This window comes from Bufo gargarizans, chromosome 3 (genome assembly GCF_014858855.1).
Source record: "Bufo gargarizans isolate SCDJY-AF-19 chromosome 3, ASM1485885v1, whole genome shotgun sequence".
NCBI lineage: Eukaryota > Metazoa > Chordata > Amphibia > Anura > Bufonidae > Bufo > Bufo gargarizans.
This window is the reverse complement of record NC_058082.1, coordinates 36,274,718-36,294,378: the sequence shown is the minus strand read 5'-3', so window position 1 is coordinate 36,294,378 and position 19,661 is coordinate 36,274,718. Positions and strand designations below refer to the sequence as shown.

The 19,661-nt window shown below is 43.5% G+C and overlaps 1 protein-coding gene across 2 annotated transcripts in view; it reads right to left on the bottom strand.

Moving 5' to 3' along the window:
* ME3 (malic enzyme 3) overlaps positions 1 to 19,661 on the bottom strand; it is a 140,202-nt gene that overhangs the window by 50,065 nt on the left and 70,476 nt on the right. For both annotated transcript variants that reach the window (XM_044284932.1, XM_044284931.1), the window contains exons 5-6: positions 9,588 to 9,663; positions 2,430 to 2,591 (exon numbers count right to left, since the gene is read on the bottom strand). In XM_044284932.1, coding sequence (XP_044140867.1) covers positions 2,430 to 2,591; positions 9,588 to 9,663 — 238 coding nt within the window. The remainder of the gene's footprint in view (positions 1 to 2,429; positions 2,592 to 9,587; positions 9,664 to 19,661) is intronic.

Sequence of the window (19,661 nt, the reverse complement as noted above, 5' to 3'; positions counted from 1 at the left end):
ACCTGGATTAGAATATTTTTGTAATTGCAGGCAAATAAAAATGTAGTTTAGTTAGGCTACTTTCACACTAGTGGCAGGACGGATCAGACGGGCTGTTCACCCTGTCGGATCCGTCCTGCCACTATTTCACCGTGCCGCCGCTCCGTCCCCATTGACTATAATGGGGATGGGGGCGGCGCTCCGGCACAGCACGGCAGTGCGCGGTGAGAGGCCGCCGTCTAAAAAGTCGGACATGCAGTACTTTTAGTCCGGCAGCCTCTCACCGCGCACTGCCGTGCTGTGCCGGAGCTCCGCCCGGTCCCCATTATAGTCAATAGGAATGGAGTGGCGGCACGGCGAAATAGCGGCAGGACGGATCCGACAGGGTGAACAGCCTGTCAGATCCGTCCTGCCGCTAGTGTGAAAGTAGCCTCACTGAGTCGTTTAATAAAATGCATCTGAATAGAGCCACCTGATGCTTGTTCATTTCTTTATCTGTCCACCTTGCTGAGGTGGACGCACATGCTCAGTTTCATCCTTCAACTTAAACCAGCTGTATCTACTGTTATAAACAGTTACAGAGAGAGCTACAGCAGAAAGGACATGCCCCCTGAGAAAGGATAGGCACCCAGAGCTGCTAGCTTGAATAAATCTAGCAGAGCAATTGGATCAATGAATGTGGAGATCTCTGGATCCATGCGAGGTGCAGGTCTGGTTCTAGCTTTGTTAGACAGGTATTGTCATATAATCTATGATGTCGGATTTTCACTTTTTCAGGTTAATCATGGAATAACCCCTTTAAGATGATTGTGGAGATACTTCCTACTATCTTTAACATCTGTTCTATCATCTTACATACATGTCTGCCATCAGGATCTGATTTATGAGGTTCTACAGAGATAGATAACTCCTATTATCCATTATAGAGAGTGCTCAGTGTAAATTCCCCTTGTAAAGTGAGATATCCCAGCACCAGATGTGCCAGTGCACTGGGCGTTTTTTGCTCCGGGTACGTGCAGAAGAGGTGGAAAACTGATATCATAGCTAGCATTACTTCGTGATGGATCTGTCACTTCTGAGGGATTTTCCATTCCAATGTAATTACATACGAAGCAGCGTCTCGGGAATGAGTCGAAAGGAACCAAAATGGCAAACAACCCAAAAACGGCTCATAAAACAGGTACACCCAAGCCTATGACACGTTGATGGGCAGAATATTATTTTGATGGAGTGCTCCTTTAAAGGGGTTTCCCTGTACTTAGATGTGGTCCTCAGGATAGGTCACCGATTTCAGATCGATGGGGGTCCAACACCCAGCAACGCACCGATCAGCTGTCTCTGGAGGATGAAGCCGGAAGCAGAAGATCCTGTTCACTATGCGGTGGCCATTCTGGGCTACTGCAGCTCAGCTCCCATTCAAGTGAAGAGAATCTACAGCATGCCGATGCTGGAAACTAGACAGTGGATGGAACCAGGGGTGTAGCTATAGGTAGTGCAGAGGTAGCAGTTGCTACCGGGCCCTGGAGCCTGAGGGGGCCCAAAGACTCCTTGTGTCGCATAAGACGACACCAGTATTATAGAAATGCAGGTTCAGTTACACCTCTGGCTGGAGGAAAGGGGTTAGGTCGTCAAGACTTTGGCCTCAGGCAGCACGGAGGCTATGTGCTTCCCTATCCCTGGCCACAAAGCACTGAGGGAAGGGGGGCCCATGAGCCTATAGCTACGTCCCTGGACGGAACCTTCCATCCACTGTATAGTTTCTGATGCCAGCTCCGCCGATCGGTGGTGGTGCTGCCAGTCAGACCCCACCGATCTCATAGTGATAACCTATCCCAAGCAACGGTCTTAGAAAACCCCATTTAACGCAAGTGAAGGCCATTGTATTTTATCACGTTCAAGAAGAGCTGGTGTCCATCAGATTTTTCTTCAAGGAGCAGATCTTGTCAGGTCCTTTAGAGATGAAGGAAAACAGATCCAGGTCTTTCCACGGCCAGATCTATCATCACCCATGGTGTCATCGATCACTTTAATAGCTGATGCTGTGCACGAGTAGATGGCTCCTCTCATAAAATAAGAATACGTTTGTGTTCATAGAGAAAAGTCGCCTTTCAATTATTAGTTGTAGACATTTGTTGGAAACCTGGGTGACAACGATAAACTCTTTATTACACCTTCCTAAGGGGTTGTCACCCAACCTTCCCAAGATCCCGAACCAGTAGTCTGCCATCAGGTATGTCATGATGCACCTCCTGCTCCAGTACTGCGACTTCAGGTCATGGATTTGCCATTCAAGAGTCTAGAAAAGTCAGATGACAACCCCTGTGGAAGCTGCAATGGTAACTATACTGGTTGTCACCCAATGATTAGCAGTAAAAACATAAACTTACAATGTGCACACGTAAAACTTCCAATATAACCAAACAACAAGAATGAAGATGGCGGTGCCTTACCTCATTGTCAGTGCCAACATCCAGCAATACAGGCAGACACTGCTGTGGGTGTACTCCCCCGCAGGCGGTGTAGAGGGCCAGCTTCCCCACGGGAATCCCCATCCCATAACTTCCTAGGTCACCAAGTCCTAGAATGCGCTCCCCATCCGTCACCACAATTGCCTGCAAAAGACAATGGGTGGCACATTATCCAATAAGATGATGCAAAATCATGTAATATACCGTACAACACATTAATAGCATTAAATTAATAATTCCAGTCCAAGCCCAATACAAAGTGGGGCACAAGGTGACACCATTTTTTAAGTGGACTGTATTTTTCTTACTTATGAGGGCACTGACTGTTCAGCAAGTACTTGTGCGTTCGTCTGTATTTGTGCGAGTGTCATATGCAGATCCATGGCTTTGAACCCCATCCTGACAAAATTCGGCATATATCGACATTGTAAATGCGCAAAATAATAACAAAAGAAAGAATCAATACCTGCCCATATTCTTCTAGCACTGAGCTCCGTTCCTCCCCATTGCTGTTTGTTTTCCCAGCTGCAGTGGTGACAGTCCATATACTGCTGAGGCCAGGGATTGGCTGCAGTAGTGAGGATCCATATACTGCTGAGGCCAATGATTGGCTGCAGCAGTGATGTTCCATATACTGCTGACACCAGTGATTGGCTGCAGTAGTGAGGAACAATATACTGCTGAGGCCAGTGATTGGCTGCAGTGGTGATGTTCCATATACTGCAGAGGCCAGTGATTGGCTGCAGTAGTGAGGTTCCATATACTGCTGCTGATGCCAGTGATTGGCTGCAGTAGTGATGTTCCATATACTGCTGATGCCAGTGATTGGCTGCATTAGTAAGGATCCATATACTGCTGAGGCCAGTGATTGGCTGCAGTAGTGAGGATCCATATACTGCTGAGGTCAATGATTGGCTGCAGCGGTGATGATCCATATACTGCTGGGGCCAGTGATTAGCTGCAGTAGTGAGGTTCCATACATTGCAGAGGCCAGTGACTGATGGCAGTGGTAAGGTTCCATATACTGCACAAGGCCAGTGATTGGCTGCAGTGTTGACGTTTCATTTAATGTTGAATCTAGTGATTGGCTGGAGAGGTGAAATTCCGTTTACTGCTGAGACTAGCGTTTGGCTGCAGCGGTGATGTTCCATACACTGCTGAACCAGTGATTAGCTACAGGGGTGACATTCCATATACTTCCGAGGCCAGCAATTGGCTGCAGCAGTGACGTTCCATGTAATGCTGAGGCAGTTGTCTGGTTGCAGTGGTGACGCTCTGTATACTGCTGAGGCCAGTGATTGGCAGCAGCAGTGATTGGCTGCATTGTAGATCACTTCAACCAGGAGGATGATGTCATTTGTGGGGAGTAGTACTCGCCGCAAAGCCGAATTGCCTTGTCCTAAGGACAGGCTATCAATATCTGTTTGGAGGGGTTCCGACACCCTGCACCCCCGCCGATCAGCGCCGTCCATTGTGTAGTGGACAGAGGTGGTCACTGCAGCGCTGCTCCCATTGAGGCGAATGCTGCAGTAACTATCTCCTCTCCGTCCTACACAATGGATGGAGCTGGGTAGTTCCAATGCTGTCTTCCAGCCCCAGAGATACCCGAAACAACTGATCAACGGAGGAGTGGGGTGTTGGACACTCGCCAATCCGATATGGATGGCTTATCCTGAGGATAGGCAATCAATACTAAAATCCTAAAAGATTCATAGACTAGTGCTTGTTTTATCGATCTGTGCGTTTGACTTCACAATACCATTTCTGAATAAGTGGTGGAGCCTACCTGAAGCTAAAGCGAGGGTATGCATGATGGTGCAAGGTTTCCAAAAAGCTACATACCGTGGAAAAATCTGCCTCTCTGTGTGATCACTGTATAAAGTGAAAACGCCATTTACATTTTGCAATCTCGCCAACTGGTTACAAAATAGCGGCATTAGAAGGCGCCAGTAAATGTACCGAAGTTTTAACTGTGAGGACAGCAGAGCATGGACAATTACCTAAAAAAAAAATACTAACGGGAGCGCGAATCACTGAGGAAAGTGAAATGATCTGCACAAGTACAGAGGGATTCCCTTACCAGTCCCTAATGTGCATTATACACGAGCGGCTAATAGCAGGCAGCGCAGAATCTGAAATACTGGACAAGGCATACTGCATAATGCTAAGGTGACCATGGTGCCACTGCTCACCATACATGCACATGGTGCCACTTACAGAAATGACATGGTAGAGTATATTTGTTGATCAGCCCATAGTATTTAAACCACTCGCCTAATATTGTTTTAAGGAGTCTTCTGAGATTTAGATATTGAGGACCTATCATTAGTTGTTGGAGGAGGCCGCGGTGTTCTGGGGAGCCTCCCCGCAGCTTACCAAGCACAGCGCCGTCCATTGGATAGTGGCTGTGCTTGGTATTGCAGCCCAGGCTTAGAAGGAGGCCACGGACAGCACTTACAGCACCGTGGCTTCTTCAAACGGCTGTTCAGCGGGAAAGGGGCGGAAGTAGGACACCTGCTTATCTGATATTGATGACCTAGCCTAAGGATAGGTCATTATTAATATGTAACTCTCGGAAAACCCTTTTTAGGACCCCTTCATGCTACCAGCTCTAACCAATCGAGACATGGAGTCTACAGGACCTCTGAGGTGTCCTGTGGTACACGGCACAAGACGTTAGCATCATATCCTGCAAGTTGTGTGGTGTGGCCTTCATGGATTGGACTTGTTTTTCCAGGGCATCCCAAAGATGATTGATTGGATTGAGATCTTGGGGATCTGGAGGCCAAGCCATCAACTTTAACTATTTGTCATGGTCCTCAATCTGGAACCGTTTTTGCAGTGTGGCCACCACTGCCATGAAGGGAGGTATTTGTCTGTACAATGTTTAGGTAGGTGGTACGTGTCATACCCACATGAATGTTAAGACGCAAGGTTTCTCAGCTGAACATTTCACGGTCTCCGCAGGCTGGTCCTTGTCCCATAATTGCTTACCCCAACGTATCAAGGGTAGCGTTCAGGAGGTTAGGCAGCGAGGGGCATCAAGTGTGTTGCTTACATTTTTTTTCTACATTGACACACCCATTTATTGGGACGTTGTCCCTCCATATGTGTTTGGACACCCAGGGCCGTCTTTACCAAGGGGCAAAAGGGGCAGCTGCCCCGGGCCCAGTTGCTCCTGGGGGGCCCCCCAAGGCAGCTGCCTCTTGAGCCCTGCTAGCCACTGCCCTGGGTGTCAGGCTGTCAGCTACACAGGGGGTGCTGCCATGCCATGACTGCCGGCAATGAGTCCAGGCAGCGTACTGTGTTAGAGCTGTGATCTAAGACCTTAGATGACATCATCACCATGTGACCAGTAACTTAGCAATATTAGTGTTGCAGGAGAAGTTTGCCTTATCTGTGGAGCTTTTTTGTGTGAAGATGACATCAGAAAAAAGGTGACAGGGGCTGTTATGCTAATATACTGTAAAATACTGTATAGTGGGGTGCTGTATACTGTGTGGGGGACTGTATACTCTGGAGGGGGCTGTATACTGTGTGGGGCTGTATACTGTGGGGGGCCTGTATACTGTGGAGGGCCTGTATACTGTGGAGGGCCTGTATACTGTGGAGGGCCTGTATACTGTGGGGGCCTGTATACTGTGGGGGGCCTGCTGTATACTGTGGGGGGCCTGCTGTATACTGTGGGGGGCCTGCTGTATACTGTGGGGGGGCCTGTATACTGTGGGGTGCTATACTGCTGTACTATATACTGTGGGGTACTGTATAGTGTGGGGTGCTATACTGCATACTGTGTGTTGCTGTATACTATAGGGTGCTATACTGCATACTGTGGGGTGCTGGGGTGCACTGTAACACTAGGGTGAGCCGAGCCCTGGTCTCCTTCCTGCAGAGCGGTGCCCACTTCCAGCCTGAGCCCAGCTGCCCAGAACACTGATCCTGAGCCGCTTGAGTCTTCAGAACTGGAAGTATTTACAGTAATTCACTGAACTCTACCAGATATGTGGATTCTTTGTGTGTGTGTTGTGGTGGAGGGCGTGATTGCCTGCTAGGGTGTGGGAAGGCGGGATCCAGGGGGCCCAAGTAAATTTTTGCCCAGGGTCCAATCAAAATTAAAGACGGCCCTGTGGACACCAGTGCCGTTACTCATGATGCAGCAACCCAGCGCCAAACACAGTTAGGGCTGTTTCCCAGTAAGTGCTTGAAGGCTTACGCGGCACTAGGCAGATTTGCCAATTCTGCCAGGAGGTCTCCCCATTTTCAGGGAGTGCTGGAGACAGTGTTCTTCCTACTGGAAGCTTATTTACATTCCCATACGCCAAATGGCTTCTTTGGAAGAAGACACCCCTCAGCCTCTCCATCCTGAGACCTACCTCAAAGAATAAAGACTATTTCACTGAGGTATTTTCTCTTTTATGGGGTGACAATTTTTATATAGGAAGTTCACTTTTAAATGGTTTTCCGACAGTTTTTATTTATGACCTATCCTCTGGATAGGTCAGCATCTGATTGGTGGGGGTCTAACACCCAAGACCCCCACTGATCAGCTGTTTGAGAAGGCACGGCACTTGCAGTAGCACCGCAGCCTTCTCTCAGCTCCTCAAGCACAGCGCCGTCCATTGTATGGTGGCTGTGCTTGGTATCGCAGCTCGGCCACATTTATTTCATGGGGCAGAGCTATGTCTAGGCCATGCATCCGATGAACGTGACGTCACATGGCCTAGGCAAAGCCGCGAGAAGGCAGTGGCACTACTGCAAGAGTGGTGCCTTCTCTATCTGCTTATCGGACTGGGCAACAGGTGTCAGATCCCCACCGATCAGTTACTGATGACCTTTCCAGGGGATAGGTCATTAATCAAAAAATTGTCAGAAAACCCCTTTAAAAATAGGGACTTTCATGGATCCAGACGACATGAAATAAGTATCAGGATATGTAGGGCATAGAGCAGGGATCTAAGAGCGCTTACAATTTTTTCTGGGCGCCGCTCTGTTCGCCCTCTGTGCCCCTGTTGAATTCTCCCGCCTGGTATGCTAATGAATAGCATGGTACAGGGAGGAGGAGGAGACTGGCCTGTTTCTCATTGGGCGTCTCCTTCTCCCTGGCTGTGACGCTCTCCTTTGTGATTGGACCGCTCTACAGCCATTAAGAAGGAGACGCCCAATGAGAAACAGGCCAGTCTCCTCCCTGTACCAATGCTATTCATTAGCATACCAGGCGGGAGAATTCAACGGGCACAGTGAGCGAACGGAGCGGCGCCCAGAAAAAATAGTAAGTGCTCTTAGATCCTTGCTCTATGCCCTACATATCCTGCTATTTGTTTCATAATGTCTGGACCCATAAAAGTCCCTCTTTAAGTCAATTGATCACTATGCACATAACTAATCAGGAGAGCTGTACAAACAAAACTGTGTCCTCAGTCACATACATGTATATTCTAAGGACTCTGGGTTGTTACAAATGAACTTTTCAACAATTAGCAGTAAAAATGTACTGCATTTAAAAAAGTTTCCTCTCTCACAAAGTTTCATGTGAAAGGTGGAACTGCAGCCAGAACCAGAGCGCAGACTATGATTATATGGGCTTTTCATTCCTGACAAGATGTACTTACCACACTCAATTTGCCTACGTATTGCAGTGGTGGAGTGTGAAGATTAAAAGATTTATGATTGATAACTGCCACAATCCTCATTAACCCATGCACTAATCCGCAGCAATCAGAGAAGCTTTTCTTTTCAAGGTGAAATTTATTTTTTCCTCACTTTTTTGTTTATAATATAAAAAGAACCGAGAAATGTTATTTAATTCTTCTTGCTAGCCTTTATGTCACTAATCCATCTTACTACAAAATACACAAGTCCTGGGGCATGATGGGAGTGACATTCGGAGATGACACTCCAGAGACAAAAGTGCACTTTGTATGATCTGTTAAAAGGAGTGGAGGAAGGGATGCAAAATGATCTCAGCACATTTCTGTTCATAAAAATTGGTGTTATGAGTATTATGAATACAGCTACTATAATACTGCCTCCTACGCACAAGAATATAACTACTATATTACTGCTTCTATGTACAAGAATATAACTACTATAATACTGCTCCTATGTACAAGAATATAACTACTATATTACTGCTTCTATGTACAAGAATATAACTACTATAATACTGCCTCCTATGTACAAGAATATAACTACTATAATACTGCTTCTATGTACAAGAATATAATTGCTATAATACTGCTCCTATGTACAAGAATATAACTACTATAATACTGCTCCTCTGTACAAGAATATAACTACTGTAATACTGCTCCTATGTAGAAGAATATAACTACTATAATACTGTCTCCTATGTACAAGTACTGTATTAATAATACATGTAAATAGCATAATACTGCTTCTATGTATAAGAATATAATTACTATAATACTGCTTCTATGCACAAGAATATAACTACTATAATACTGCCTCTATGTACAAGAATATAACTACTATAATACTGCCTCCTATGTACAAGAATATAACTACTATAATACTGCTCCTATGTTTAAGAATATAACTGCTATAAAACTGCCTCCTATTTAAAAGTACTGTATTAATAATACATGTAACTACTATAATACTGCCTCCTATGTACAAGAATATAACTACTATAATACTGCTCCTATGTACAAGAATATAACTACTATAATACTGCTCCTATGTACAAGAATATAACTACTATAATACTGCCTCCTATGTACAAGAATATAACTACTATAATACTGCTCCTATGTACAAGAATATAACTATTATAATAATGCCTCTATGTACAAGAATATAACTACTATAATAATGCCTCTATGTACAAGAATACAACTGCTATAATACTGCTCCTATGTACAGGAATATAACTACTATAATACTGCTCCTATGTACAGGAATATAACTACTACAATACTGCTCCTATGTTTAAGAATATAACTGCTATAAAACTGCCTCCTATGTACAAGTCCTGTATTATTAATACATGTAACTACTATAATACTGCTCCTATGTACAAGAATATAACTACTATAATACTGCTCCTATGTACAAGAATATAACCATTATAATACCGTTCCTATGTTGCCTCCTAGTTGAATATTACAGAATGTACTGTACCTTTATATCTTCTTCTGGCCAAGAATTCAGCATGTTTGCAATATGTCCTTTGTCATGGATGGTTATGAACAGGCCGCTGTAACAGAAGAAATGACGACACCGTTCATATCACTACATTTATACATTATTGCTAGAACTATGATCGCAGGTAAAACATTTAATCTACAATATATAAATATACATCAGAAACAATACACCAGTCCAGGATGTATTCTCTTTTACGGTTTACTAGCCAAATGGCAGTTTTTTTACTATGCTGCCCTTAGACAGCAGAATCCTTTAAAGGGAACATGTCATCAGAAAAGTATCCATTCTTAAAAGAAAGATTTTACATTAAACACATTTTTAAGAGTTTTAAGAGCATTTAAAAAATAATTCTGTCAGTATATTTATATTCAAAGGGTCACTGGGTTTTCAAAAACATTTTGATATATCACAGAGACATAATAAAAGTTTTAATCGGTGAAGGTCTGAGTGCTGAGACCCCCACCGCTCACTAGGACAAGGAGAGACAAGCACTCAAATATTGCACTATGTTCGCTGCAGGAGACAGGAGTCTATGAGCCCTGCTTGATTCCATCCTTGGCTGCGAGGAGATACAGCGCGCTATACGAGCGTTAGCTCTCCTTGTTCTAGGGCACTCAGATCCCCACCGATCAAAACTTTTGATATGTTTTTATGACATATCAAAAGTTTTTTGAAAACTCAGTAACCCTTTATAAAAATAGTTTTCAGTTTGGCCAGTGAACCTCATGATAGGCAGACACTCCCTGTTCTGTAGAGCAGTGTTTCCCAACCAGTGTGCCTCCAGCTGTTGCAAAACTACAACTCCCAGCATACCCGCACAACCAAAGGCTGTCCAGGCATGCTGGGAGTTGTAGTTTTGCAACAGCTGGAGGCACACTGGTTGGGAAACACTGCTGTAGAGAACACTTCTCAGCATCACCTCCTTATCCTCACAGGCAGGATTACAATGACAGGTTATAAATTAGGAAGAAACAAGGGGCCATCATTGATGGTCGGCACGTGTCACCGAGGTTTCCTGGCCTTGGGGAGGTAAGAGCCGTTTTTTCCTGAAGTGTCATTATTGCTTTGCAGTCTGACACTTCAGCTGTTTAGTATGGCTGTAAAGTCAATCCGGGAAGGCTCTTACTGGTAGTAGCCAAAGTGCTGGGTGGGTGGCTACTCCCCACGTTCCAGGCCCAGGTCTTGGGAGGCTTATAAAAAGCAGTCACTATTAATTAGGTGGGGTGGATTATCCTCCATCTGACAGAAAAGCTGAGAAGTACTCTGTGCTGAGGACTGCAAACCGGAGTGCAGGCCGCCTGGAAGCCTGCCAGTGAACTTCTCTGTGGCTGAGCATATAGCCGGGTGTGAACTGACACCTAGGATTCCAGGTGACCATTATTATGTTTTTCTGTGTGTGAACAACCACCAAGACTGTGATGTTTTTGCTGAGTGTAAATAAAACACTGAAGTTGATTTACAACCTGGTTCCTTGCCCCTATACTGCATCTGCTAACCTGTCTACCAGAGCAAAACCCCACTATATATATATATATATATATATATATATATATATTAGATAGATATAGAATTCACCATTCTTAATAAGTGATTGTTGCAGCACATCTCCTCCCCCTCCCTGCACAATAACCTCAGGTCACAGAGCATGCCCACAGCACAGTCTAATACGGAAAGGATTATAAAGGATCATGGACGCGCAGGATTTTTTTTCCTGTATACTTATACTCTGTGTCTTATTTTACACATCACAAATTTTCCTGAAAACACAATAAATCAAAACCTCCCCAGCTGAAATCCACCGCCGAGCGTCGGAGTGATACAGTGTAACGCAGAGTTTTTGCAGTTGATACATGTAACCATTTGCTGGTTTCTAAGATGACAATGGAAGCTTCAGTGAGGACACATCAGACATCGTCCCTTCAAAAGACTTGAAGTACTTTTCTGGTATCAGTAAAGACATTTTATAGGTCTGCCATGAAAAAGAGATTCACACAAAGGCACCCAGAGGAGAGAGAGATTGGCTGGAGACGAGGATGGTGGACAAGCAGAAGAAAGAAATCATGTAATGCGAAGAGATCAGAGGTTTCATAAAGAATCAAACATTACTCCGGAGATGTTTAATTCCCATAATTCATATCACAGCCGAAAGAGACGGAGCCAATAATTACATTGCGCAATTAAAGGGAAACAAAAGGGTCACAAAGTTCTGCCAGTTTTTTCTTAGGAGCCGTTAAACTTCTCCTCAATTACATATCTCAGAAGATAAAACAGTCTCCAGCCGCTAATTGTCTTCATAGTTACACCGTATGATTTGGAAAAATATATTTATTTTCTAGAGTTTCAAAGCTACAATAAATTCAGTGAATTGGTTTTAAAAAAAGAAAAGAAAACTAATTTTCATATTTTCAGAAACCCTATTCTGAGTTAGGAAAACCAATTTTTGACTGAATGACTGCTTGCATTTACAGCACGAAAATGAACAAATTGCAGCAAGCAGGCAGCAGACACACAAATGACTGACTTTAATAGTTATTTCTATTCATGCCAAGGGATATCCATCATCTAAAGTCTATTACTACTGCGGCTGCTAGAAGATTATGTCTTTTTTGAGCTTTAATGGATGTATCCTTCCTTATTTGTATAAATAGTTATTAGCAAAAAATAAAAGGAGAACGCATCTTTGGAGAAAGTTTGTAATGTAGTTACCGCTCCGAAGTTGTGTGGATTGGACTCCTGGTTACATGATGCTCTTTTATTGAAAATCCTGCGTCTGTTGACATTGCGTCCTTTACCAGGTTTCCGGACTGGGCTATGCTCTTCTGCTGTGGATGGGGCCTAAAAACAAAATCTCTACCTGGGGCAGGTGCAAACTCCTGAATCCACCCCCGTTTGTGCACTTGCCAGGGAGATAAATAGTTTTTGCCCCGTCCACAGGGGATATGACCTAAAAACCTGGTAAAGGACATGCTGACGGTGGAGGCAGGATTTTCAGAAGATTGTCAGGTGACCGGATTGCTGAGTGACCGATCCATGCAACTTCAGAACGGTGGCTTTTGTCCTACAGCTGTGTACTGTCTGTGTATTTAAGATGGCTTCGAAGGACCCGGTGGGCAAAACTATCACTAGAATTGTTTTTGACTAAATCAGCAGTACATGTGAATATATGAAACTTTTAGGGGAAAGAAACATCTTCCTTCCCTTTTAGAAGCATAAGGTTTGCCTTTCAGAAACCTCCTCAATCTCCAAGTTACAAAGTTAATACGAGGGGAGAGGAAGGGGATGCCGCTGCAGTACTTGCTGTGAGAGGGGAAGAGGGAGCTGAAATCTGAATCATCACATCACCCATGGAAATAGAGAATATAATTTTACAGAAACCAGCAGAGTGATGGCAAAGGCGGCATCTTCACATATCACTTTGCCACAGTGAGATCAAGGTCCGGGCCAAACCGAAACCTCATTGGAAAAAGTCACACTTTCAATATGTCTTACAACCTGTGTATTTTATTTTTTCTTGATTTGCAAAACCTTGGAAGCTAATCAATTTGTACATAGTCCATAAAAAGAACTGTCTTCTCCTTCAAATAGCACCTCCACTAAACCAAGAGTGCACCCCTCTATTTTAGGATGTATTGCCGAGATTCACAGACTGTTGAGTGGCTGGTTTTTCACTCAAACTTATGGAGAACCACCAGCCAGAGTCCCAGTAATAATAGTCCTCTCCCCTTAGAGGAAGCATGCAGGATTTCTGTGATTCATGTCCTAATGGAAATGCAGTTCACATAGGTTATAAAGGAAGTGAGGTTCTCAGCCAAACATGGCAATTACGAAGGTCAGTGGCCGTTCTCATACTTTTCTGGTTAGAAAATGTGACTCCTTCCATTACAATCACAAGGATCCTTTGTTAAACATCAGCTTGTAGTTCTGTACATTCCCTCCTCTGATCTACTGCTAGAATAATATTTAAAGAAATTACTTTTATTCTAAGCATCTCCCAGGGGGTCAAAAAGGGGATGAGAACCACCCTATACGTAATCATTAACTGACACTTTATAGGGATGAGGTGCTTGAAGGAAAAAAATCTCATAGTTCTAAGAAGTGCATGTTAAAAATATATTAAATCATAATAAAAAATAGATTTCAGATGCTCACCGTTCAACACCATTTTGTTTATTTTAATTTAAATACGCCTAAAATTCTGTGCTGCATTCTGTGCTTCCAACACTAGGTGGAGATTAGCAGCTTACTAGGACCTCCTTTCTTGTAATTGGTAGGGTTACCAATGGTCAAAACCCAGTGGATATTGAATAAGTTGTCCTAACCAGAATGACCTTTTAAAGGCCATGTACACCTTTGGGACAATTGTTTTTTTTTTTATTGAGTTGTACTCATTTTGAGCTAAAAATCTTTTATTACAAATATGGAACCATTCTTTCTGTACAGGGCTGAGATGCTCTAATAGACAGATCTGAATTTTCTCTCTCTTCCGTCAGCCAGCTAATCAGATAGGCTCCTTATCTCTGCTCTCTGACATAATAAACTATTTTACTGATAAGAATGCTGCTTAAACAAGTGTTTATAATCTTTTAGTAATTTAGAGGTAAGGGTTAATAGAGGACCAGCACAAAGTGAAAGGAAAAAGTACCATTCACACAGCTAGATAAACAGTTAACCCCTTGTGACAGAACATCTCAATATTTTTAATAAAGTCCAATTGAAAAAATGATTTTTTAGCCCAAAAGGAGTTGAATACAATCATAATTTTTTTTTGCCTCTGAAGGTGTATATAGCCTTTAAGTTGTCTATGCAGAGATTTGGAGCTCTGTATAAGAAAAACGCTACATTTAAAAGTCGATTGATGAGTGTGGTGCACAAAGTGTGTAGCCAGATATTTTCTGGGAATGGACACGTCCCCTTTGTGCATCATCCCCTTTGTACAGTGCCCTGCCCCCCAATGCACTTTGCGCATTGGTATAGCTGAGCCCTCTCCATACACACTGGGAGCAGGTTGTCTTACACAGCTGACACCTGCTGGAAATGATCAGGATCAGCGATAACTCCAATTGTGGAAATTGAAATTTTTAAAAGATGCCGCAGTCAGGCGCACTGAAGCTCACATGGTGAAATCGCAGGGTTCCAATCAGTTACTGTGGCAGCCTCAGTCATGTGAAGGCTCCCAGGCCTTTCATATTAAGATAACTGTTAAGCCCTGCCTGCAGGTAAGGCTTAACAGGAAGCCTGTTGAAATCCCACAGACTGCAACTAGAGATGAGAGAATTTCCGGTTATGAAATTTGTTCACGCTTCGATTACTGGTAAAAGGTGAATTGCGTTATGGATTCCGTTACCACGGACCATAACTCAATTCTGCCTTTAGAGACATTCCGCTATTCATTCCGTCATAATAGAAGCCTATGGGCTGCATAACGGATCCATCCCATTTCCTTTATGCAGGGGAGTCCTCTCCTGCATAACGGAAACGGGATGGATCCGTTATGCAGCCCCAAAAAACTGAATAAAAAGCTATCAAAAAGTGTTATGTACTCAAAAATGGTGCCAATAAAAACTACATCTTGCCCAGCAAACAAGCCCTCACACAGCTCTGTAGAAGGAAATATAATAAAGTTATGAGTGTCAGAATATGGAGATGCAAAGAAGAAAAAGTTATTAAAGATCATTTAAAAAAATAAAATAAAACATAATAAAAAACTGTAGAAATTAGTATCGCCACAAAATAAACTCTTCCTGTCATATTTAGCGCCCAGTGAATGCCATAAAAATAAAACCCCAAATACCATGACGGAATTGTGTTTTTCTTATTTAATTTCACCCCATAAAGAATTTCTGTCCAATTTTCCAATACAAAATAGATATGATAAATGAAATGGCGCCATTGCAAAATACAACTTGTCCCACAAAAAATAAGTCGTCATACGGGTGTGTGAACAGAAAAAAAAAAATATATAGTTTTGGCTCTTGGAAGGTGGGAAGAAAAAAAAAAAAAAAAAAAAAAAAAATTATCCCACTCCTTAAGGGGTTAAAGACAATAAGGTTCCATCAGAATAATTTTTTTTTCCAGTTGCATGTGTTAGAAGTAGAAGCCATGACGCTGGCGTGAAAAGACCCATGTATTGTCACTGCGCAGCCAGCACATATACATGAACAGGAATGGTGCTTTTTCACTATTATAATCGACTCTCTTTTATTCTTTTTTTCTCCTGTGATATAAGAACACTGCATCATCCGCGGCTCACGGCTTTAAGTTAGCACACTGTCAAACATCATCAAGAATGTGCCGGGAGACGTCAGGCAACATACACTCACCTAAAGAATTATTCGGAACACCTGTTCTATTTCTCATTAATGCGATTATCTAGTCAACCAAGCACATGGCAGTTGCTTCAATGCATGTAGGGTTGTGGTTCTGGTCAAGACAATCTCCTGAACTCCAAACTGAATGTCAGAATAGGAAAGAAAGGTGGGCTACAACAGCAGAAGACCCCACCGGGTACCACTCATCTCCACTACAAATAGGAAAAAGAGGCTACAATTTGCACAAGCTCACCAAAATTGGACTGTTGAAGACTGGAAAAATGTTGCCTGGTCTGATGAGTCTCGATTTCTGTTGAGACTTTCAAATGGTAGAGTCCGAATTTGGCGTAAACAGAATGAGAACATGTATCCATCATGCCTTGTTACCACTGTGCAGGCTGGTGGTGGTGGTGTAATGGTGTGGGGGATGTTTTCTGGGCACACTTTAGGCCCCTTAGTGCCAATTGGCCATCGTTTAAATGCCACGGGCTACCTGAGCATTGTTTCTGACCATGTCCATCCCTTCATGACCACCATGTACCCATCCTCTGATGGCTACTTCCAGCAGGATAATGCACCATGTCACAAAGCTCGAATCATTTCAAATTGGTTTCTTGAACATGACAATGAGTTCACTGTACTAAAATGGCCCCACAGTCACCAGATCTCAACCCAATAGAGCATCTTTGGGATGTGGTGGAACGGGAGCTTCGTGCCCTGGATGTGCATCCCTCAAATCTCCATCAACTGCAAGATGCTATCCGATCAATATGGGCCAACATTTCTAAAGAATGCTATCAGCACCTTGTTGAATCAATGCCACGTAGAATTAAGGCAGTTCTGAAGGCAAAAGGGTGTCCAACACCGTATTAGTATGGTGTTCCTAATAATTCTTTAGGTGAGTGTATAAGCCACCCCTGTTATAGTCTCCTAATTTCTGGTGATCAGCCAATATGAAGGGGTCACTACATATGAAATGTGATTTTACATGACGTCCATCCAGGGTTTCCCCAGTGGTAAAAAATAAATAAAAATAAAGTAAAAAAATAAATAAAGCAACTTGGTTACAGACTACAAACAAACAACATGTAGTCTGTAACCAAGTACAGTCTTATCTGCCCCCAATGTTTTGCCAATACACGTTCAGTAGGATAAAGGGGTTTTCCGAGAGTTCCATATTGATAAGCTATTTGCAGGATAGGTAATCATTTATCAGATAGAGGGGGGTCTGCTGATCAGCTGTTTACAGGGGCTGTGGTGTTCCAGTGAGCGCCACGGCCTCTTCCTAGACCAATGATGTCATGTTCATCGGTCACATGGCCTAGGCGCAGCTCAGTCCTATTCAAGGAAAAGGACCTGAGCTGCAATACCAAGCACAGCCACAATTCAAAGTATGGCGTGGTGTTCGGTAAGCTGTGAGGAGGCCGCAGTGCTCCGTGAGTGCTGCGTCCTCCTTCAAATAGCTGATCGGCAGGAGTCCTGGGAGTTGGACCTCCACCCATCAGCTATTGATGACCTATACTGAGGACAGGTCATCAAAACACCTTTCATAGGGAAAACATGGAAGAGCATGTGACTGCAGTTTCAGACTACACAGGGTTTGTTTGTAGTCTGTAACCACGGAGACAAATAGGAGCTGTAGACACATAAAAATAGGAGATTTTTAATCAAAGCCCATGGATATTTTGAAAAAGCTTGGAGGAATAAAACAAGAAAAAGGGGGACATACCCCTTAATTATATCCTGTGGGGCTTTCTCTAGGTTATGCTTTTGGTTGAGTCAGTCAGAGAGCTATTCTGCATTCTCCTTCCTATCTATATAGAAATTATTTTTTGCTGAATTATGTGAACCAAAAAATATTATCTCTAGATGAATGTTTTCCTGCATTGTGTAAGGTTTATTTAACCAAGGACAGACCCGTGGGCGACGCAGACTATAGACAGTATATCTGAATGCATCATTCATTGGCGTGTCATCAGAACATTATCAGAGAAGGATAAGAAGCGCAGCGCCGACAGACGACTTTATTAAATCATAGCAGAACTTGTATGAAATCATAAGGACTTTTTTCAGCACAAAATCATATGTAATCCCCTCACAGAATAGCGGGACGTGCTAACATAACATATAGGAAACAGATGGGTTGTCAAGGAAATAACACATGATAAAAACATACTGAAGTGGCGTGACCCACATGTGACTACCCATGATAAAGGGGTCGTCCACTATGATCCTCTTACGACAAGCTGATCTCAGAGACTACCACTGGCAGGACACCCCAGCGATCAGCTGTATTCTGTGAGGGGATTCAGCAGCAAGTGTTCAATTTTCCTGCAGCGCCACCACAGGGGAAATTAAGCATTACACCATTCTGATGCAAATCTGTGCCTCCGCTGCATAAATGAGGAAGCTCATTGCGGTTGCTCTGCATTATGCTAGAGGAGGGTCCGGAATCTACCCTATATCAACTCCGAATTTCCAAACAGGATGACTGAAGTTGTTATTAGCACCACAAGGGATTGGTGTAGTGCACCTCGACCTTTTTAAAAAGATGCACTCATGTTGACTCAGTAGGTTCTCAGAAGGAAAAGTGGGAGGAAGCCACTTCCAGACTCCTTATCACCTTGAGTACATAAGGATCGGGCATGATGAAGTCCAACTGCCTTATACCTATCTGATATGTGCTGTCAGGGAAAGCTCAGAAGGTCCCCCACATACATTAGATGGACAGCTGGACAGGTCGAAATGGTAAATTATACACCCAAATAAGTATGGCCAGCTTAAGACAACCCCCTTTTAAAGGCCAGCACCACAATCAGACGCTTGCTGCAGGGACAGAGTTTCTAATGCATAGGCTCAGACTGCCCCACAGGGGTACAGGGGAATCTCCAGGTGGGCCCCTAGTCTTCCACCAAGTGGCACATAAGACTTACTGTACTACATACATATATTCAATGTACAGCACCTCAGCCAGCCTATGTTCATATAAAAAACTTGTTAGATTATTTATTATATTTGAATGCATCTGTACTGTGGGCCCCCTAAATACATTTTACTGGTGGGCCCTAGGTACCCCAGTCTGACACTGTTAATGCACATTCACCCGACCATTTCTACTACAGTGGCATTACATTCTGGTCACTGGACAGGACCGCCAGAACGGGATATGTAAGCCATGTACCGGGGTGGGCTCCCCAGGATACAGCAAAGTCATGAACAAGGAAAACCACTCCACCACCAGCTTTTGCCAAAACAGAATTTCTCTTAAATGTGGCAATGAACACAACCACAAATGCTGGAACCCTCCAATGGATTTACATACACCCAGCCCGAAGGCCGAGAGACCCTTGTGCGGCACAGCGAGGCACCCTCCGATGGATGCAGGAGGAAAGCATGGTAATTTACCTACTGGCGGGCTCAAATAAAACCGCCACATCTTACCTGTTATTACCCTAATAAAACAAGAACTGTTTGGGTGTGTGGTGAGGTCTAGCCTGCGGTGCAGCACAACAGCTTACAAACTTACAATGCTCTACAGTATTCTCCCTCCCATAACTGGTCTTGTAGCGCACGTGCCTGAGTATTCCTTCTGAGCAAAACGCCAGCCTGGCTTCAGTTTGTGGGGAAGTTTATCAGCTCTCCAATGTGAAATCTCACTTTAAATTGTGGAGTCCTTGCAATGAACATTAGCAACACTTGCGGCCTGACACAAACAGAAACCTATATAACTAACTACAGG